The sequence below is a fragment of the Corythoichthys intestinalis genome, chromosome 17 (assembly GCF_030265065.1).
Source record: "Corythoichthys intestinalis isolate RoL2023-P3 chromosome 17, ASM3026506v1, whole genome shotgun sequence".
NCBI lineage: Eukaryota > Metazoa > Chordata > Actinopteri > Syngnathiformes > Syngnathidae > Corythoichthys > Corythoichthys intestinalis.
In genome coordinates this window covers 42,745,725-42,768,815 of record NC_080411.1, presented here as the reverse complement: position 1 = coordinate 42,768,815, position 23,091 = coordinate 42,745,725, and the positions used below count along the sequence as shown (strand labels likewise).

Genomic DNA, 23,091 nt, shown 5'->3' with positions numbered 1-23,091 from the left:
TTGTTTGACAAAGCAAAGCAGTTTGGTATTGGGGTCATCTGATGCCCTTCTGGTCTTTCTTTAGAGCCAAAAAACCCCCGGGAATTCCAGTGTTTTTATATGACTGTTTTTCCTCGTAGCAATAGTACGACTTACATCTCTTTTCTTTTTCTTTATTTGACCCTAATAATGCACTACATTACCACAACAATAATAGTTCTTCTGTTAGCGAACCCTCGTCCAATGACAATTTAAAGCTTTTCTAAATACTTCAAAATACTCATCTGAAATTACTACCAGTGACAACAGCAACGAACAAATGCTATGCTAGGACGCTACAATCCGGGTAAAACACACACCAAAAAGAACCTGAACGTCAATGTCAAAATTAAGGTAGTTTTCACAGGTTTAAACTAGAATTACATTTATTAACCTGAAATACCCTTCTGTTGGCTTTTTTCCGACTCCACGCCAACAGACTCACGCTTGCAAAAGGAGAAGTGATGGGTTTATCAAAATAAAGCATGTAAAGGAATAATTTGTATTTGACGTGCTATTTCAGACGACTTCTGGGAAATAGTGTGTAAATAATGACCTATAGATATTCATTTATACGTATTGTTAAATTATACAAATTCTAAATTAGAATGTATCTTTAAAAAAAAAAACCTTCTCATTTACAAGGCATGGCGGCTTTTATTTTGGTGTGGCGGTGCGCCACAATCTTTTATGTGTTGGGAAAACCCGTACACTCGGCATGTTGTATCAAAATTTGATCTCCTTGTGAAAATGGCATTTAACCTAATGGATCGTGTCCCAATCAGGTCTCTGCAGAAGGGCTCCTGGCATCACTCCAGTGGCCCAGTGGCTTTGAGTACAGGTAAGAACAAACATCAGGGGCCAAATATGCTTTTTACATACAGGTAGTCCCTGGGTTACCACGTACTTTACTAACACAATTTCGACTTTATGACGCCGGTGTCTCATCCACCATTCTGTCTCCAGTCCTGTAACACACATATACACACTTATTTTCAAAATGACATGCATTGTAACAATAAAACACTTGACACAAAACAGTTGTTGTTCAAACATCCATCTAGTCTGAAGGAATCTGACCTTTTAGTCAGACTGCCGGAATCACACCAGCCGAACCGCCAGATCCGCGCTGGCGCAGCTCCAGCGACCCTGGCCGGCGGGATCCTGACATCCCAGCCAAAAGGCCACATCCTGCGCGTTCACCTTAGTCTTAACCCCTTGTACTGACTCCATTTTGAAAGCTGGAAAAAGGCTTCGAAGCACAATTTGACAATTTATTCAGGTCGACAGCGATCAAACGGTAAGGCAAACAGAAAATTGGACTGGAGGATTCGGGAGTTACTGTTGTCAGGTCAACGAGGGTTGTGGATTTTGCCACCTCAGTGTCAAAGGGGGTCTTGGAGTCTTGTCAGTCGTGTTATCAGTTGGATATCGGGCGTTCTCTGGTATTCCTTGTGTTGGGACAGGGCGTCCCGCCATTTGTTCTGGACTGTCCGGGAGAACTGATTGCGAGAGATGTGGTGCAGACGTGATAAGACGGCATCATGTATCTTTATGCCTTATATTCTGCTTGTTTTCCTTAAACTATGGTATAAGTGCTATTTATTTTATATTGGGTGTGTTAGAGGTAATACGAACAGTCCAACAGTGAATACGGGAAACGATACTATTCCCTGATTGATTACATTAAGTGTGTTAGAATAATGCAAACAGTTAGATGGTGCCTACAAGAAAAGGTACTATCTCCTTCAAGTATTCTCATAGAAAATCGCTCACACATATCTCCACAAACTATAGCTCTGAACTTAACTACAAACATATATTAGCTGAAGCAGCTTACAACCTTATGGGGCCAAACCAGAGCGCAGCTATCTTTTATCCATGTCAGACATCTGAGTCTGCTCCTGAGTCATACAAGACGGCAGTCTAGCCAAACCAAAAGCTGCCACAGGAGGGCAGTGTATCCTCCATCAGTAAACAAAATACAATACTTTGCGACATTTTCGGTATTTTTCTTATTTTTAAATGGTTAATTCCAACTTACGCGGAAATTCGTGTTACGTCACCAGCGTAGGAACGGAACTTGTTTGTAACCCGGGGACTACCTGTATCTATACCAGTTGATCCACGATATATTTGAAATGCCAAATTTGTTTTATTATTGTAATTTCAGCTAAAGGCTCATGCATAACTGAGGGTCAACTGCACACAGTCATAGAAAAGAGCCCAGAGAGCAGCCCTACCACCAAGCCCCGACAGGGCTTTTCCCCACCAGGTTCACCCACTGAATCTTCTGCAAGCCAAGCTCCCCAATCAGGACGCCTCATTCTCCCCACAGGAGTGTACCCTGTACCCCAACCTGAGCCCCACTATGCCCAAATACCCAGTTCAAGTCCCATGCCTTCCACCTTGGGAGTTTATCCTGCTCTGGCCAAGGATAGCAACTGGCTTCAGCAAGATGTGCAGAACGTCAGAGGGCAGGAGGAGGAAGTGAACAATCATTGGAAGGATGGAAAACCGCCATCTTTTGAAAAAGGTCACCAAAGGAACATTTCATCACCGTATCCCCACTCCACTCTTTCAACAAATGCCCCAACGCAGAGCAGAGCACATGAATCTGACAGGTAATAGTTAATTGTGACTTTATATGTCAATCAACAGATGTTTAAAACTGTGGAAGTATGAGTGGACATAATGTTCTCTTGCAACTCTGTCAGGAATCAACAGGAGGAGTCTAATTTTGGGCACAGCAGACCCTTTCCTACTGCAGGAAAATCCGAGAGCCAGGCAGGGGCCAACATGTCTCATCGTCAGCAGGGACCACAATTTAATAGCCCTAATCCCCTCCATAAGCATTCTAACCAAGGGCACCATAACCAAATTCAGCAGGAACAAGATTACCTAAGTTTCCAAACCCAGTCAGCTCCGGCACAGAGGACCCAGACCTGCCAAGAGCAGAGAGACCCTTACACAACTGTACAGTCTGGAGGCCAAGTCAAAAGGTATGCAATATAATAGATCCCCATACACTGAAGTTCCTCATTCAAAGCAGAAAGTCGATTCATCATACAAGTTGAGGTGCTGATTGTCAGTTTAACAGAAATTAATTCATGAGGTAATTATGTACCGTATTGGCCCGAATATAAGACGGTGTTTTTTGCATTGAAATAAGACTGAAAAAGTGGGGGTTGTCTTATATTAGCAGTCTAAACATTATACCCATTGACGACGCTAAATGGCGCCAGATATCATTGAAGCGATGTTCTATCATGACAGATCTCAGCTACTCTCAAGTTTAACCAGTTTGCATTATTTTATTGCAATGCCATTTTTCCTTATTCAGATTTGTTTCAAGACTCCAGTTACAGTTCGACTTCACTTTGATGGTTGATGCAGTTATTGCAATTTTGTTTTATTATCACAATAGATTGGTTTATTTACGTTTCAAAAACCCGAAGCCGTTCATTTACGAATGTGATTGCACTTTAGTTTACATATTTAAATGTTCAGGTATTAAGATTTGATGAGGCAAAATAACATGCTTTTTCTCTCAAGTATATTGTTATAATCATTTGTTTCAGATGTACTGTAATTATTTTCTGTATAAAAATTAATTTGGTGTTGAAAAAGTCTTTGTTCAAACTTGAGTCTTGAAAAAGAGGGCGTCGTCTTATAATCAGGGCCGTCTTATATTCCAGCCAATACAGTACAGTTTTTAGTTCGTCAACGTTCTGTTTGTGCAACAACTTGCCATACAGTAACTCTGTGATTGTCAAAAAGTCAGATGCAGTTAACTTTTTAGAATCGCAACACACAAACACAAAAACTTTGTTCTTGTCACAATTTTTTAGAACGTTCGGTTACTCATGTAGTCCTTAATTCTACCTGGTTCCAGTACGGTCCATATTGGTGACCCCTGCTTAAGAGATTCAAAACCAGGGGCGCTGGACGTCATTCACAGCAGGGGGTGCTGAGGATCTTATTTTGTTTTTCCCATCCAAAACAGCCGTTTTAGTCCAAATTTGTCAGGCTCACCCTTTTTCCCCATTTAAGGCATGCAAAATGGAAGTACACATGTATGCTTGATAGGTGACGTACTGCTACTAGGCTACTACAAAGACAGCATTTATTTTCACCAACAGTGTGTGTTGCCGTTTTTGTATTGGAAATAAAAGCGCCCGACGGTTCAATGACACACAAACACATTTGGAAACTAAAAGGTTCAATAAGCCTCGGTTTAACACCCGCTTTTCACAACACTCGAATAAATTGCACACAAATATCCAACAGCACTCTGCACGGCGGCAGCGCAACAGCAACAACAAACAATAATATGGCTACAATGCAAACTATTTGAAGTTCTCCACTGTCTAAAGCGGTGGTTCTTAACCTGGGTTCGGTGAGAATGTCTAAGGGGTTCGGCGAAGATGAAGAAACTCAGAGCCCTATTATCGTACGCTGATTAAATCTAGGCAAAGTGGCTCTTAAGACCGGGTTTTGGACTGGTGTGCTCCCAATTTACAGGCTTATTTAATTTCTTTTAACTGCTAGTCCTCGATCTGATGGGAGGAACTGGTTTGCTCAATGGAAAGTTGACTCGCACTTGGTATGAGGGAATACAACAGACCAATGGGCACAGTGGTCTTAAATTTTTTGACCTGTTTATAAAACATGGTTTCGAAATGAGAAGAATTTTAATTGGAATTTGTTAAATTATTAGTTTGCTAGCTTAGATATGTTGGTTTTGAATTTAAAAAACAAAATGCCTTATTATCTAATTCCCAAGGGTTCGGTAAATCCACTTGTGAAACTTGTGGGGTTTGGTACCTTCAGCAAGGGTAAGAACCACTGGTCTAAAGGCTGTTTTAAACTAGCGGAAGCCTAGGTGAAGGGGTCAGCGGCAACTCATTCATTGTGTTTGAGGGAGCGGACTTCTTGGCGAAAGTGAGCAGTGGACTGCTATCTTGGCAAGTTTGAATGAATTTGCGCCAAGAGGCAGGGCTCAAAATACAGCCTTGCTCAGTTTTCAGAGTGCCCCCACGCTTACGTCAACAACGCATCCAATAGCAAAGGGGCAGGCGTACTTATATCTGTGCTATCAGGCTGTTTTGGACGATGTATATACACAAATCACGTCTGACAAAACCTTAACGAATGCACTTTTTTAAAGATTCACAAGCTCTGGGACACTAGAAAAATGATTCTCAGACCTCTACTCGCTAAGCTAAATGGTACCTCGATGTGCGTTTGTGTGGAAATGCAGTTCACGAAGAACAACAACAAATATTCAACTTCTCACCGAAACTAATAAAACTTTTTACACGGCTATTATAATGCCCCCAACTCTTTAAAATAAGAAAAGTCGCTCTTTTCTAGCGCAACAATGAAAAAAACACATTGGTGCTTGGGACTGTAGTAAATGCTTGCCGCTTTTCACTTCACGGCATCTACGTCAGGCTACGTGGCTCCTCCCATTTTGCGCTTGCCGTGGACCTCACACTGGGCTGTCGCGAGTGTGAAAAGGCCTTAAATCTGCAATTAACTTCTCCTCGCTGGGCACTATTATAAACGGTCATAATGATCTTCATTAAGACCTCAAATTGAACTTTATATAAACAGCGAAATTTTCTAAAGAAAAAAATCGCTAATTCGTTTTGCGCCATGTTAAACCTCCTCTGTCAACAGTTAACTTTTCCGTTCCAATAGTGCCTTATTCAATGTGGCCCAATAGCAAGCAAGGGGTCAGGTATTGTAATTAACAAAAAAAACAAAACTTTTTTTCAACATACGTATATATTTAATCCCAAAGTTAAATACGCTGTTGTTTCAAGATGTATAATGTATTGATTCATTTTTACAACAACAAAGAAAATCTACCAAAACAATTTTTTTTCTCCCCAACACCAGAAGGTGGCGCAGCACCATTGGCACCCCATTTCTCGCGCTACTGTAGAAACCATCCACTTTCAGCCTTTAATTTTTTAGCTTCCAATTTTTTGGGGCCTTGTACCTCAATTCATGCACACTGTCAGACTTAAGAAGAAACAGATCTTTCTATCACTCTGCCAATTCATGACCTTTTCCAAAACAAAACAATCGAGATGTGACCGAAAATTTTTTAAAAAAATAGCTAAAATTGCATTTTCGATTTTTGGTTAAAAGGTCGAAAGTTTACCCCCGCAAAGTGCGAACGACATTAGTCCTCTTGTGATGACTTAATCAAAACAAGGCAAGCTAACACTACTAGCTCACAGCTAACATGTCCGCGTTGGAAGTATATATCACTTATTAAATGAAGGAAAATCCAAAACAGCAAACAAAAGTTCCAGCAGTCCAATGCAGATTCTTGACTCTTGACACCATGTCCAATGCAGATTCTTGACTTTTGACAAGGTGATGATGCTGGAACTTTGGTTTGGTGCTGTTCCAGTGAGATTTACAAAGATGACTGCCTGAAGAAAACATCAAAATTCCCTCAGTCCTTGATGATATGGGGCTGAATGTCAGGCAAAGGCACTGGGAAAATGGCTGTGGTTAAATCTTCAATAAATGCTAAAGTTTACATTGAAATTTTAGACAGCTTTCTTATTCCCTCAATTGAAAATGTGTTTGTCATTTTCCAAGATGACAATGCATCATGTCATAGAGCTAAAACTGTTAAAGTATTCCTTGGAGAAAGACTCATCTAGTCAATGTCATGGCCTGCAAATAGCCCAGATCTCAACCCTATTGAAAACCTGTGGTGGAAATTGAAAAAAAAAAAAAAAAAAAAACGGTCCACAGCAAGGCTCCGACCTGCAAGGATGATCTGGCAACTCCAATCAAAGAGAGTTGGCTTCAAATAGATGAAGAATACTCATCAAGTCCATGCCTCAGAGACTGCAAGCTGTCATAAAAGCCATAGGTGGTGCTACTAAATACTAGAGATGTGTTTTGATTGTTATTTCTCTTTTTGTTTCTCATGATCCCATATTTTTTTCCTCAGAATGGAGTGATTCCATATATACTTGCTGTATAAAAGTAACATTTAACTGACCACCACAATGTTTTTTATTAATTTCTGTTAGTGTTTCTGAATGTCGAGGAGTTGCACTTTTGAACTAATTCATTCTTTTTCCAAGCTTTTTATCTGAGTTTGTTCTACATGATAAAACGTCTGAGTACTTGTCCGAGACTGGTGATTCCATACTTTTTGCTAGGGTTTGTAATAGCCTTATAAAGAGCTTTACTAGTTTTGATGAAAACGGAATAGATTTTTGTTGTGAACTACAGTTCCACACAAACGTACGTCGAGATCTCATCTAGCTTAGCAATTGGAGGCGTGAGACCCATTTTTCAAGTGTCACAAACTTGCCTTGAGTTGCGATTTCTGATGGGGTGCAAAATCTGACGGAACACCTCGAACAGACCCTCCCATGGGGTTTCAGAATCGGCACCTTTCAAACTACATTTCTCAACCCCTCCGGGGCTGTAGAACCAATGCCAAGGCAGAGGAATTAGAATATACTGATGTCAAATGTTGTGTTTTTTTTAAATGAACTAAAAAATGGATTATAAACATATGCGTTATCCAGCCTTTCAGTTTTCCTTTTTTCCAAGTGTTTCTAATATTTGGCTTTCAGTTTCGGCCAAGAATTTTGCTTTCGGTACATCCCTGCAAAATAATCTCTAGATACTGAAGATATGAATGTTGAAATTCATTCATGCGTCTCCCAAGCTAAACAAATAATGCCCACTTTTAGGTCCCCAGTACATTCCTAAAGGTGATGTAATAAAAATAAGAGAAATGAAAAACATGCAGATATTTGAGAAAACCTGCTTGGATGACAGCATACAGATTGTTGCTCAAAAAGCATTCTATACGTACTTTATCTTTCAGCCATAATGATTCTTTCGCATATTTGAAAGCTATCTGTGTCATAAACCCAATAAGATCACAGAGGTTGGCGTTTGAACTTAAACTGATAACAATCTGGGTGGGCCGTTTCCTCTTTAGCCCGGAGGAGACGCTGTCCATAATTTTGTGAAACAATTCAAAATGTTGTCTCTTAATGCAGTTCCTCTTCGGGAGAAGGCACAAGAATGATAAATCTCATCTTCTATTTTCAGATTGATGGACCAATCCAACGTTCACTCCGATCCAATGTCGTATTCCAGAGTTGCGCAGGGACAAGTGCCCCCTTCCCATTCACAGGCTCACCATCACCCTCAGCAAACGTCCACTCAATCCTCTCACCGTCACCACAGTGACTCAGCAGCTCTTCATTACCATCACTCGGACCAGAAAGAGCAGAACCGAGAAAAAGAACACCCGCTGACTTGTCTCGAAAAAGCCCTCGTAGAGGTACGCACCAGCCCCAACAACGTCGTCTCTGCCAGTAGTCATGACAACAATACGTTGGCCGAGGGTATCCAGGGACCCACCCGGAGTCTCTCTGTCCTAGAGAGGGTCAATCGCATTGAGCATTGTGACAGAGCAGGAAGGCAACGGAGTTACAGCATCAGTCATAGCCACCACAAGAACTCTATCCGTAGGGTAAGTCAAACAAGCCAACTTTAAATTCTGCGTATAAGGGTCACAAATCATTAAGCCGATCTAAATAATCTTATTTGGGTCTTTGAAAAATTAAGAATCAGATGACTGACAAAGCCCAGGGTGGCCCCTGTGGAACTGAGGATCTGAAAAACATGCTAGAAAGAAGCACCAAAGGGAGCAAAGCCCATAGAACCATTAGCTACAGAGGAGGCAGCATTAACTACAGGAAAGACAGGTAAGTTCATGATGCTATTTTATTTATATGACACTTTTCTTTGTGGAATTTGCATGTTTCCTCAGGTCTAAAGTAAACGAGGACACTTTTTATGTTTTCTGTGTTTTGGGTCATCGCACCAAGCTTTCGGACTCTAGCAACAAAATTCTCATTGATACTCTGGAGATTTTATTGCTCTCTGAACAGATTCAGGACATTCCGTGACAAATGTAGCAAAGCATCCAAGGACATAACGTTCACGTTTTACAGTAGGGACTGTATACATTTCTCTGACCTCTGAGTCAGAGAAGGCGTGTGTGAATCATAAAAAAGCCAGACTGGAATTTGCCAAACTGCACGTCGCCAAGCCACAAAGCTTCTGGGACAATATCTTATGGTCTTTAAACTGAAAAGAATTGCTGATCACTGGTATATCCGTAAGTTGTCTTTAAAAAATTGCCAGCACTGCTACAGAAAGAGTAAAGGTTGCAGCTCAATCTGCCATTGCCCAGATAGCAAAATACAGTGGTATGAAAAAGTACCTTCACCTTTCTATATAAAAAATCCCCATCAAATGTGATCTGATCTTTGTCAAAATCACTAAAACCACCCAAACATTTATAGGTTTTCATATTTTAATGAGGATAGTATGCAAAAAATTACAGAAGGGTGAAAAATAAGTAAGTGAACCATCACATTTAATATTTTATGCCCCCCCCCTTTGGCAGCAATAACTTCAACCATACACTTCCTGTAGCTGCAGATCAGTCTAGCACATCAATCAGTTAAGGTTCTAGGGTAACGGGGACCTAAGCACAGAGACAGAGGCAAACTGGCATTGGTAACAAGAGTTTATTGACGATGAGAGGGAGTTGCAGATAGTGTCTGAAGAATCCAGTGGGCAGTTTGGTGATAGAACAGGTGAAGGGGAAGGCACGCGTTCTGGCAGGCAAGCAGAACAGGATCTATTGGGAAAAAATGAGTTCAGTATCAGGATTACAAGATTCTTTGTTATCTGAAACTCGTGTATCTGAGGCCAAGGAACGGTTTAATTAAGCTGCTGACAATGATTACCGGCACCTTGTCCCAGGCTCACCCATATGTGCAATCAAGGCAGTGACACACAAACACAAGGAGGAGGACTGGGGCACAAACAGTATTCCAACATTGAAACATTTACAGCAATACAGAGTAAATGCTTGCCCCCTCCATATGGTGTTCTGCAACAAATTTTGAATTTCTTATCTTGGAGACATGGCAGATCACTTGAATACACTGGCCATTTTATTAACGCTCGATTGAATAACTTGTTTAACTGTAGCAGTGACTTCAAAACGCGATTATAACTTTGAATAAAGCACTGACCATAAATATTTGCCGTACACCGAGATAAAGTGTCCTGAATCCTGCGTGTTCTCCTGTTTAGTGTGACAGCGCGGATGCCCACCTTCAGGGTGCGTGCCGTTATGACATCACACGTCAACCGTTAAATTTCCGATTTTGAGCACGTCTGCTCTGCACGGTTCGCCCGAGAACAATGCGCAACCTCTCATTTTGACTGTCAGAATGATGATCCCGGCCGCATCTGACATTCTCATGTTCAGCAGGCGTGATTGCTATGTTAATCTGGCAAGCTGACACCGGATCTGGCGCACATTCACCTGCGATTGGGGTTGGACTGTCAGATTGATGATCCTGGAGGCATCTGGCGCATTAACGTTCAGCAGGCATGATTGCTATGTGAATCTGGTGAGCTGACGCCGGATCCGGCGCACAGTCACCTGCTATCGGGGTGGTCAGATCATGCTCAGTAGACTGCGTCAAATTGAGCTTCATGAGTCTGATCTAAATTGAAATCACCTTTAGAAAGCAACGCACAAGAAAGCTCATGGATAAGACAAGCAGACAAAGGAAGTGGATTACTGAAACCATCCGGCCTGTGATCTGATGAGACCAAAATATATTTAATTGGTAAAAATGGTGCCAAATAGTTTAGAATCCATCAGGTGAGGAGTACGAAAAACACGTTTGTCATGCCTTCAAACATTCTTCAGAAAAGGTCATGAAGAAACAAAGGCAAATTCACATTGGTTTGTAAGAACGAAAGAATGCCTGTTCATGTTGCGGGGGGGTGTTTTCTGATGATTCAAATTTTCCTGCGTTATTCAGGACTGCTACACCTGATCCCAGTTCAGCCCTGGAGAGGAGCCTGAGCAGCCTCCATCTGGATGGATCCAGAGAGGAAAATGACAGTAAGACTTCTTTGAAACAAAATGCCCAAAACTTGATGAGCACTTCGCAGGACACGTCCTCTCAAAGGTCAGATCTCACTGTGACAACACACTGCTTTGTTTTTTGCCAGTCGGTTCTTTGTGTCAGTCAGCCATCTTAAATTGTAAACCTTGTTTTTAAACAGATCCTACAGGGACTCATTGAAAGATGCGCAGTCTAAGGTCCTACGTTCGACATCCTTAAGACACAATTTCCCTCCTGTTCGATCCTCACGCACAACCGCTTCTGTTAATTCTTCCTCACCTGGCAACCATCAGCCACTGCCTTTCCAGGGCAACCACCACCCCTCGGAAAAGAAAGGCCCTAAAACAAAGCCCAAACCATCTAGCATTGTTATCTCTGCCCCAGTCACATCCCCTCACACTCCAAAGGAGCGACACGTGGTCGGACCAGAGACCCGAGGTCCGAGTCCCCCGGCCCTGCCCAGCGTTCCGCCGGTTGGACCTCCTGCTATGTCACGAATCTGTGGGCGCAAACGTCTGACTACAGACCAGAAAAAACGCTCTTATTCTGAGCCAGACAACATTAATGAGATTGGGATTTCAGATTCTGAAGCATCTGGTCCCTTCAAACTTGGAGGAGGTAAATGAAACAATATGCATGAAAAGTTTGTTCATTTAGTGTTCTTTTCTTTTATATATTCTTCAATATTTTCTTACATTCAACCTGCATGCTGCATAGTATAGCACATGAATAAATCTGGGAAAATCTTCATGTGAAATGACGCTGATCTCTCTTTGTCCGCTAGAGACCAGTGTGGCTGACCGCCGGAAGATGTTTGAGCTCGGCTTTGGGAACAACGCCATATCAAAGCCTGACTTGCGTCAGCTTCAGCAAGATGCTGTGGCTCAGTATGTGCAAAGGAAGAAAAATGCAAAGAAAGACGAGGGAAGAGAAAGGACTGGGCTAAGGCCTCTCAGTGCTTATGTACAGTCAGACAACACTTATCCTTCAGGTGCATAGATCAAGACTCTTTAGATATAACAGTGTGATTTACAGTATTCTGCCAAGAGTTTGTTCCAAAATTTTTTTCCTATTTAATTTTCCCTTCTCAGACACCCTCAGCCTCTCCTCCACCTCAAGCCTGCTATCCCTCCAAGACTCTGGCTTGGATCGCAGTCTTTCTTCAAGTGATAAACACCATTTCTCATCTCCTGGAGCTGACCTGCGAAGCCTTAATTCTATCTACTACATGGGCAAAGAGACCACTCCCAGGCCTCCGTCACACCCATCACCAAGGTAACCAAAACTACTTAAAACCACCAAGGGAGACATTTTAGTCAGCCTAAAATGTCAGTATTTAATCATAATCATTCTTAACATGTTACTACAGGTAGTCCCCGGGTTACGAAGTACTCGACTGATTGCGATTTTGTCTTTATGACCCTGCAGTCTCGTCCCCCATTTTATCTCCAATCGTTTTTTTTTTTTTTTTTTTTTTTTACTCGCATGAACAGTACCCTATTGTACCTCACAGTATAAGCATAAAATGAGTCAGCCTATCTGTAAAAGCGTGATTAAATGTGATTAAATTTACCATTTGCCAAACAAAAGTCCGCTAGCTTAGATGCTACGAATGCTAACGTATTTACAATTCTAATAGCAAATCGCTCACACATACAACCCCTAGCAAAAAGTATCGAATCACCAGTCTTGGACGAGCGCTCACTCAGACATTTTATCATGTAGAACAAACTCAGATAAAAAGCTTGAAAAAAAATAATGAATTGGTTCAAAAGTGCAACTCTTTACCATTCAGAAATACTAAAAGAAATGAATAAAAAACATTGTGGTGGTCAGTAAATGTTACTTTTATAGAGAAAATGCAGGGAAATATATATGGAATCACTCCATTCTGAGGAAAAAATATGGAATCATGAGAAACAAACAAAGAAATAACAAAGCACATCTCTAATATTTAATTGCACTACCTCTGGCTTTTATGACTATGTCTCTGAGGCATGGACTTGATGAGTATTCTTCATCAATTTGGTGACAACTCTCTTTGATTGCAGTTGCCAGATCATCCTAGCAGGTTGGCGCCTTGCTGTGGACCTTCTTTTTTTTATAAATTTCCACCACAGGTTTTCAATAGGGTTGAGATCTGGGCTATTTGCAGGCCTTGACATTGACTGGATGAGTCTTTCTCCAAGGAGTGCATTTATTGAAGATTTAACCACAGCCATCTCCCCAGTGCCTTTGCCTGACATGCAGTTCCATATCATCAAGGACTGAGCTAATTTTGATGTTTTATTCAGGTAGTCATCTTTGTAAATCTCACTGTAACAGCAACAAACAAAGTGCCAGCATCTTCAATGTTTTTTATACATTTCTTTTAGTGTGTCTGAATGCTAAAGAGTTGCACTTTTGAACTAATTCATTTTTTTTTTTTTTCAATCTTTTATCTGAGTTTGTTCTACATGATAAAATGTCTGAGTGAGTGCTTGTCCAAGACTGGTGGTTCCATACTTTGCTAGGGGTTGGAACTCCCCAGACTGTAGCTGTAAACTTAATTACAAATGCATAAATAAACATATATTAGCTGAAACAACTTACAGCCTTATGTGGGACAAACCAGAGCGCAGCTATCCTTTATACATGTCAGACATCTGAGTCTCCTTCTCTGTAAAACAAGGCGACAGTACAGCCAGACCCAACGTTGCCACCGGAGGGCAGTGTATCATCCATCATTAAACCAAGTACAATACTTTGGGACTTTTTGGACAGTCATTTTATAGGAGCACTTAAAAGAGTAATTCTGACTTACGCAGAAATTTGGGTTACGTCACCAGCGTACGAATGGAACTCGTTCGTAACCCGGGGACTACCTGTGTCGTAGTTTGATTAATTCTCTTCCTTGTGTTCAGCAGTGGAGACTCTTCATCTGAGCACCACACTACCAGCACCCACCTCCCTTACAACTACATTCAGGAAGCAGCCTCCAATAAACAGAGGACAAGTCGGTCAAAAGATTCACGGCAAACGGCAAGGCCTCAAGAGAACCGTGTAAGGCCCAAGCACGTGAGCGGGTCATTGGCAATGGTTGGGTCGGTGTTGGGCTCTGGCAAATCTGCCTCAGTGGAAGACCTTTTGGAGCGGTCAGAAGAAAGGGTTCCCAACCACTCTCGCTCCCGCTCATCCCCTACTCTGGAGATACTGAATCAGGTAACACTACAACAACCATGGTACACTAAATTTAGTGATAGATATTAAGCCTGTTGTGATATGCAATAAATCTATTTATCACACGATAAATACTCGCACACGTGCGTGTTGATTGCACATGAGACTCCAGTTCCTTTCACGGATGTTTATTGGTCATCAACACGCCATAGAATTAAAGTTCAGACATATAAAATAAGGAAACACATCTATATTACACGTTATCAAACGTTAGCATTAAGACATTGAGGCTAATGGAAAAAAGACAATGTACTAACTACGTAAGCGTTCTACAAAACATTGGCAGTCTTCTCCAAAATGCAACATCGCAGTTAAAAGGTGACACTTCAAACATGAAAACTTGCTGGTTTACAGCATTTGCAAACGATGCAAAAAAGAAAAAAAAACTTACTGCCACCATATGCATGATGAAAAGAGAAGTGCACTTTTTTTTTTTTTTTTTCTACTCAGTGTAAAGCTTACATTCAGTGGCTTAGCGAACATACTTCTAGTGAACATTTCAAAATAAAAGCACGTCATGTTCAACATGTAAATAAAGATTTCTGGAGTTAATGTCACATACTTCAGATTCTACACTAAGAATAGCTTTAAAGTGACACCCATTGTGAAAAATCTGATTAGCAATGAATAATTTGGCTTCAAATTAGCTAATGTGCATTTTGCAGGACAAGATGAGTCATTTTGGATCAAATGAACACTGCAGAGAACAAAAATGGCATTGGGTTTCTCGCCTATTTTATATTCTGCACTTAGCGAGCTTTCAAATAACTTATGCATTGTATGTGTTTTTATTATTTTTAATAGAGTTTGTATTTTAATCAAGAACAACAATTTATTACATTTGAATTGGTGATTTATTATAATCTAATGTCACTGCATAATGGGTTGAATTGGTTAAAAAAAAAAATCACAGCAATATCACATATCGGCAATAATTTATGAGACAATATATCGCCTGCTAAAATTTGTATTCACGACAGGCCTAATAGGTAGTAATCAGTGGGATCTGTTTCTATAGACAGCTCATTCTGCGCTTAATCGTGATAACCAGCACAACTTAATTTTCGTCAAAGCATAAGCGTCATTAACCTGTTTGGGAATTTGGCAAACGCTGGGCATTCTGGCATAGTAAGGGTGTGTCCTTAAAGATAAGGCTGGTAAATTGACAATTTGGTGGCGGAAAGTCAGTCTGAAGGGTACACCTTTTTGAAGCATGTCTAAATTGCAGCGTAGCCTGTCTCACGTGATTTTGGTGAATTTGATCAGTACACTGGCAGACAGATTTGGAGCGCTGATGTCAGACGCATGTCATTTATAAACAGTGTTGTTAATCTTGCTTTAAAAAAGTAATTAGTTACAGTTACAAATTACTCCCAAAAGGTAACTGAGTTAGTAACTCCGTTACCTCAATGTTAGAGTAATTAGTTATTAATTACTCGGAAAAGTAACTGACGTTCACATCTTTTACATCAAATATGTTTATATTACTGATTGAATTGAACTGTCTTTTTCATTAAAAAAAAAACATTGGTTACACTTTTTCAAATTTCACCTACTGTATGTAAGAGTGTAATGGTATACAAACTTTAACTTTCAAATGCTGTGAGAAAACAAGCCTTTTTGTTTTTTCTGTTGTACTGAATCTGCACCGAACCATGATTTGTCTTGAACCGTGACTTTTGTATATCGTCACACTCCTAATATATATAGATACTGAATACTTTTCATTATGTGAGGCTCCGAATCTCTTCCCTCTCCTATCTTTGCTCTAATTGTTTTGATTAAAAAAATAAATAAATACACAAAGTTTATGGCTAAGTCATTCAAGAAACGTTTAGGGCAAGTGACCATTTTTGGTAATTAAAAACAAAAACATGTTATATTGTAGCATCTACAAGGACAACGCCCACTTGGTTATGATAATACATACTCAACAGGAAAACAGTTATTTTCAATTAATTTTACCCACCTGAACACCATGAACTGTATTTTTTTTATTTTTTTTTTTATGTTCCCCGAGAGTTTAAGACGTTCGCCACGCTAAATGCTAATGCTAGCAAGAACGCGAAAGCTATACTAATGCGCCGACCCACCTACACTAGCATCGCGTTTGTTACGGCGTCACAATCCCCTTCTCTCCTCCCCCTTCTGCTCTATTCTCTCCGTGTCTATCAGACATCTCGCTCGTCATTTAACCAAATTGTAGTAATGCGCGCCTTCACATCCTCAGTAACGGTAACAGTGTTGCAAAGATGGGAAAAGTAATTAGTTAGATTACTCACTACCAGTGTTGGGAATAACGCCGTTATAAATAACACCATTACATAACAGCATTATTTTTTTCAGTAACGGGGTAATCTAACTAATTATTTTTTCCGCCGTTACAACGCTGTTACTGTTACTGACGGTCAAAAGCAGTGCGTTACTTTGAATAAATTGAAGAAACTACCAGCCGTAGTGAGTCTACTCTGCTCTGTTTATTTGTTATCCAAGACTTTAGGGGGCGTTCAGGTTCATGGCAATGAAAATAGTAAACACACATAGCCTACCTTTGCAAGAACAATAGAGTTGCCGTTTGATATAGTCATAATGTGCAGGTTCTGCACCCATCCGCAGCAAAACTGTTCGTAGCTTTGTAGTGATTTGTAATTTCGGAATCGCTGATGAGTTTACTAACATACACCAAGCAATAAATACAGCAGAATGTCCATTTCGCAAAATTGTGGAAGCCCGTCGACATCTTTACTCTATTTGTCTTCGGCTTGCTCGTAAGGGTCAACATTGTTCACATCCTTAGGTTTGATCACATATCTGTTCTTCGCCTTAGTAACAAGTTTGTCTCTTTATCGAACTGGCAAGTTAAAGTTTAATGTCCCGCAAGCCAGACCTGCTTCCAATATGGCTGCGGTTTTGTCAAATCTCACGTGATCCCCATTCTGTGACGTAAATGCTCGAGCCGAATAGCGCACGTACTCCAGAGCCGGTGTTTTCACACACAAACCGGAACAGCGCGTGCGGCAAACACACACACGCAAAACAGATGCAGAGGGATATGATGGCAGAGCATTCAGAGGAAAATTTGTCCTTTATGAGGTGGAGATATAAACAGTATTTCAAGTTGGTCGAAATTAAAGGAAAGAACGTGCATCTAAAGTGTAATTTATGTCCCGGGGCAAAGCTTTTGTTGACATCCGTGGTAAGCAATTCAAATCTGTTTATTTTTGTTGCACTTCAAATGTAGGATAAATCTGTTGCTGGTGCAATAAACATTACAAGGTTCTATAACACAACTACCTGTCTGTTCTTCTCTATTCAACTGACTCGAATACTGCTCAGAAAATTTCAAATTCTTTGACATACAACAACTTCTTTTTAAAGTAACAAAAATAGTTACTTTTCCTGGTAACTAGTTACTTTTACTATAGAGTAATTCAGTTACTAACTCAGTTACTTTTTGGAAGAAGTAGTGAATAACTATAACTAATTACTTTTTTAAAGTAACGTGCCCAACACTGCTCACTACTGACAAAAATAACGCCATTATTAACAACACTGTTTATAAAAATGACAACAGCGGGATCAGAACCTCAAAGTAATTGTATTATTCAATTTATTGAATGGATTAAAAACTGGCCAAGGCAGCTATAGAGTGGGGAAGGGGCACTAAAATCATTAGAATTGGGTATAGATACTGTCTGTCCACGGACATGTTTAACCCCTTCAGACCTAAGTTTGCTGCTGAAGGACATGACACGTTTGCATCCCTAAACCAATAAATATACTGAATTTAGTTGCTATTGCCACTTCTGCTCAAAATAGAAATCAAATCATGAGGTTTGGCATGCCCTGTTTGCTTTTTTGAAAATGGCTGACCAAACGAAACTTCAAAAAGGATAACGTAAAGTTCTTATTTAAAAAACATTAACATTAGAAATGACTATAAAAGTCTGAAATACCGCCAACCAAAAAACTGCACTTTGTTCTAGTGTTTGAGTATAGTAAAAATCACCGTTTTTTTTTTTTTTTTTTTTTTTTTTTGTGCAGCAGAAAAAATGTGGTTCTCAAAGGGTTAGGTTAGCAACAGCTATGTGCAGCTCATTTAATGAGGGTTCATGCCCATTTTTGTTGCTACTTACTCCATGGGGCATATAAATTAACTAATAAAGGTGATAAAAGAGCCACTTTGATTAGCAGTGAAAAAAATCGGCACGCGATCCCCAGTACCTCAAACCCTTTCTTTCAAATGCACCCTCTTCAGCGTCTGCCAAATTCTCAACAAACGGTTAAAAACGAATCCTCGGTTTTAGATCTGTGCTGAAATAGTCTTATGTCAAATAGTATAATGTTACGAGGACGGAGGAAAGAATGAAATTCCTTTTTTTGTTTGTTTTAGAAAGGGTCAGAAACTGTACTGTAGCTTGTACAATTATAAAAGGGTTGGTGACAAAGCATGTTGAATTGAACATTGTCGAACTTGTATTTGCATACACAGCGGAATTCCAATAAATTGTGTGACAAATTCCAAAGGACAGGCGTGTCCATAAACCCATGCAGAATGATGGGGAAAATAATGTTTGTCTCTTTGTCATAATGTGCCAATTAGAACTGCGTGCAGTCTTGCAACATGCAAACAAGGCACGTAACTGCCGTTTCTGTCTCCTTTAACAACTATTCTGCTTGGTGTGGTCATTTTATCCCTTTAGAATTTCATCAGTCAAAACATAAACACTTACACTGATGTAACGATTAAACCTTCAAGCACTTTGTTTCATGATAAAGTATCAGACACACATTTCGCTTCAGGGACATTTTGTCCAGAGTTACACAGGAAATACCCAGAATCCTCAATGTTTCCTGGATGGTGCCGGAGAGATGGAGATGGTGGCTGGTTTTTGTTTGATGTGGGTGATAGGAAAGATAAAACACAAACACACACGTATACATTTGACATCATCAGAGTCCATAATGGAAGGTAGTAAAGACAAACGTCTCTTTTATCTGTTTATCGTATCAGCAGGACCAGTGTCACATAAACATTGTTACATTAGAGGCAGACACAGATGCTTTTTTTAAACTGTCACTGTCACTTTTTTTACCCTCTTTGTAACTATAAGCCAATACGCCATCTCAACTAATATTGGTATTCTCGCCGATATGAACAATACACAGTCCATCTCAGTCAATGTAAAACAAGAAAATATCTGCTACCGCATGTAAGCCACATTGCCCAAATTTCATAAAATCCAAGGGAAAAAAACAAAAATATTTAAGACAAACCTGACTTTAATCTGTTGTCTACTTCTAATGTGGGATATTTACAGAGAATCTTAATGAGATAATAAACTGAAGGAATCTGACCTTTTAGCCAGACTGCAGGACACCGATATCCCGGCAGAAAGGCCAAACTTCACGCGTTCACGTTATTCTTAACCCTTTGTACTGACTCCATTTTTAAAGCTGGAAAAAGGCTTCAAAGCACAAGTTGACAATTTATTCAGGTCGACAGCGATCAAATGGCAAGGCAAAACGGAAACAGACCCAGACGGGGGAGGCAAGGTCATCCTATCACACATCATCAAAAGGTTCCCGAGAAAAATGACAACGCTTAGTTAAACATTCAGTCTTTTGAAGGCTCTCGCTGGGTGAGCCATGGGCAGGAACAAGGGTGTGTTTGGGCGTTGTGTAAGATTATTGTCTGTTTGTGGATTGGACAGGAGGATTCGGGAGTTACTATTGTCAGGGCAAAAGAGGGTTGTGGATTTTTGCCACCTCAGCGTCAAAGGGGCTCTTGGAGTCTTGTCAGTCGTGTTATCAGTTGGATATCGGGCGTTCTTCTGTGTTCTTTGTGTTGGGACAGGGCGTCCCGCCATTTGTTCTGGACTGTCCAGGAGAACTGATTGCAAGAGTTGGTAGTGCAAGACGGGGGCTCGTTAGCGTCAATTTTGCTCAGTCAGTTGCATGACGCACACGTTGGGCTTCCATAATAAGAAGGCGTCATGTATCTCTAATGTCATTTATTCGGCTTGTTTTCCTTAAACTATGTTATAAGTGCTATTTATTTTATCTTGTGATATTGTGTGTGTCAGAGTAATACAAACAGTCAAACAGTAAATACAAGAAACGATACAATTCCCTGATTGATTATATTAAGTGTGTTAGAGTAATACAAACAGTCGAAAGGTAAATATGAGAAAAGGTACTATCTCCTTCAACACTTATTCATGGCGTTATACAATTTGTATCCAAAGTTGGCTGGGCAAAAGTAGCAGAATCGCTGGTAGACTTGGTTGTTGTTGTTGTTTTTCTTGTTGTTCAAAACGACACGTTCTCGTGGGCGGAAGCAGAAATGCAAAGGAAACTACGGCAGCTTAGAGAAACCATATTGGTGCGGTTTTGAAAATCAAACGTAACGATTTGAACGTTTTTAACGTAAAGGTCGGTTTCGGTTCAAAATCAATTAATCAAACATATAACATGTCTTGTGTTCCAGGATTCCCCATCAGATCAAGCAAATCTGTTCCATGTCTTTGGGTCGAAGACTGAGGACAGGTACACACACATCATCAAACCAGCAGTTCACACACTTAACCTTTACTTTACACCCCAAATACATATATGGATATAATTTTCAATATGCAGGCGAGGCTGTCTTTGCTCTAGTTGTTTTGATTAAAAAACATCACACAAGGTTCATGGATACGTCATTCAAGAAAAGTTTAGGACAAGTGAATATTTTTGGTTATGATATATATTATATATATATATATATATATATATATATAATATTTTAGCGTCTACAAAGACAACACCAACTTGATGATGATAATGCACACTCAGCATGAAAACAGTACATTATATTCAATTAACTGTACTCACCTGGACGCCACAAACTGTTGGTAAAAAAAAAAAGTTGCCTGAGAGTTTAAGATGACGCTCGCCATGCTGAATGCTAATACTAGCGAGCACATGAATGCTATGGTAATGCTCCAAGCCACCTTTGAGGACTCGTTTAATTAAAGTGGTGTTGTAATGGTTTCTTTTGAAAGTGTTTGCATTTAGTTTTATTGATTTTGGTGGATACACATCCCACTAGTGGCAACAGTGAATATGAAATAACTCATCTAATATGGCTGGATCAAGCTACTCCCTGTTAAGACCAACATAAGGTTGTAAGGTTTTGTTTACGTTAATAGGATTGTTCATGCATTCGTAATTTAGTTTAGTCGTACATTTTGCCATTTTGGGGGGGAATATGTGTTTGAATGATTTGTTAAGAGCATTGTAAAAAATAAAAATAAAAATCACAATTTATAGCATTTAAGCTAGCGGACTCTTGCTATGCAAGTTACTAACTTGTTTGTTGTACTTCCATCCTCATTTATTAATGTTTTGATACCGTTTTAGGCGAAGCTCAGGTATTTTCATTTATTTTCGCATTTTTAATTTAATGCTCTTGTGAAATAATAATAGTGCAATTCTGCATAGTTTGAAAAAAACACACAGGAACTTTATTTTGCATTCATATTTGATGCTCTTTTGAAAGTGCTATCTTAGCAGATTTTTGTTTTACATCTCCTGAAACCTATTCTGCAACACATTAAATGTTCCTTATCCAAAGCACTTTGAATTGCCTTTTGTTGAATTGTGCTATATAAATAAATTTGCCTTGCCTTGCCTTGCCTTGCCAATAACTCGATTATTCGAACTAACTAATTGATGGATTAATCAATTACTTACGGTAAATAATCGATAGCTGCAGCCCTACGCCCCTTCACATCCTCAGTAATGGTAACGGCGTTGGAAAGATGGAAAAAGTAATTAATTGGATTATTCATTACTGAAATAAATAACGCTGTTAGAAACGCCGTTATACTCTCATATGATATACAGTGTAATTGTAATTGTAAAAAGTTATAGCCTAATTATGGCCAGAGTCAAAGGGTTAAGCTTTAATACTATAACTCTGAAAGCTTGAACTCTAAAGCACCAATAATCATTCTATAAAGAAACAAGGAAGAAAACCTGATTGCAACCCTTTCTACGAAGAGAGCAACACGGGAAGGAATTAGTTGAGAGGAGTTTAAGAGTTCAGGAAATAGGAGATGTGTTTTAGCCAGAAGAATGTAAGTAAGAAGAGAAAACTCCCTGGCACTGACACTGAAAAAACAAACAACTTCAGTGCACGGGGATTTATTAAGCCAAAGCTATTGAATATGTTTACTCTCAAAATGTGTGGGGCAGGGGGTCACTGTAGGAATCCTGTGTGTGTGTGAGAGTGCGGAGGGGGAGTTTGCACAGATCTGTTTGATGTATTGCAATACCAAGACCATGACTGTTTTCTAAACAGTACCTTAAAAAAGAAGAACATTTTTAATGACTCTGAGAAACTTTATTCTTCAAATACTTTCAGAACGCAGTAAATCAAATGACGGTTGAAATGAGAGAAGGGCAAACCACAGCAGTATAGATTGAATGTCCATCAAGTGGAAGAGATTTCTGCATGACATAATTGTATGACACCACAAATATCTTGCCACCTTTAAAAACATTCAGTCAGATATGCAAGTTATACGTTTTGACCCATTTAATCATGCACTCTATTGACAAATTACTGTATCTGGTCTCTTAGCACTGGAGACAATGAGCCACTAGAGGGCCACACATCTCCCCAACCATCAATGAACATTCCCGAGGACACCCAGCCTGCTGCTGCTTCTCAAGGTGAGCATAAAGTCAGTGCTTTCCAGCTTTGACAACAGTATTCACACCACAAAATAATAGCTCAATTATTTAACGAAAGCAGAAATAATACACATTATGCAGCAACGTAAGGCAAATGTTTATCCCA

General features: G+C 39.8%; 1 protein-coding gene across 4 annotated transcripts in view; it reads left to right on the top strand.

Annotated features, from left to right (window-relative positions):
* shroom3 (shroom family member 3) overlaps positions 1 to 23,091 on the top strand; it is a 121,666-nt gene that overhangs the window by 79,024 nt on the left and 19,551 nt on the right. For 3 of the 4 annotated variants that reach the window (XM_057818405.1, XM_057818408.1, XM_057818407.1), the window contains 12 exons: positions 804 to 859; positions 2,192 to 2,642; positions 2,736 to 3,020; positions 8,128 to 8,554; positions 8,650 to 8,789; positions 10,938 to 11,087; positions 11,185 to 11,642; positions 11,809 to 12,015; positions 12,116 to 12,299; positions 13,928 to 14,225; positions 20,734 to 20,792; positions 22,873 to 22,964. In XM_057818405.1, coding sequence (XP_057674388.1) covers positions 804 to 859; positions 2,192 to 2,642; positions 2,736 to 3,020; positions 8,128 to 8,554; positions 8,650 to 8,789; positions 10,938 to 11,087; positions 11,185 to 11,642; positions 11,809 to 12,015; positions 12,116 to 12,299; positions 13,928 to 14,225; positions 20,734 to 20,792; positions 22,873 to 22,964 — 2,807 coding nt within the window. The remainder of the gene's footprint in view (positions 1 to 803; positions 860 to 2,191; positions 2,643 to 2,735; positions 3,021 to 8,127; positions 8,555 to 8,649; positions 8,790 to 10,937; positions 11,088 to 11,184; positions 11,643 to 11,808; positions 12,016 to 12,115; positions 12,300 to 13,927; positions 14,226 to 20,733; positions 20,793 to 22,872; positions 22,965 to 23,091) is intronic. The other variant, XM_057818406.1, reaches the window with a different exon arrangement.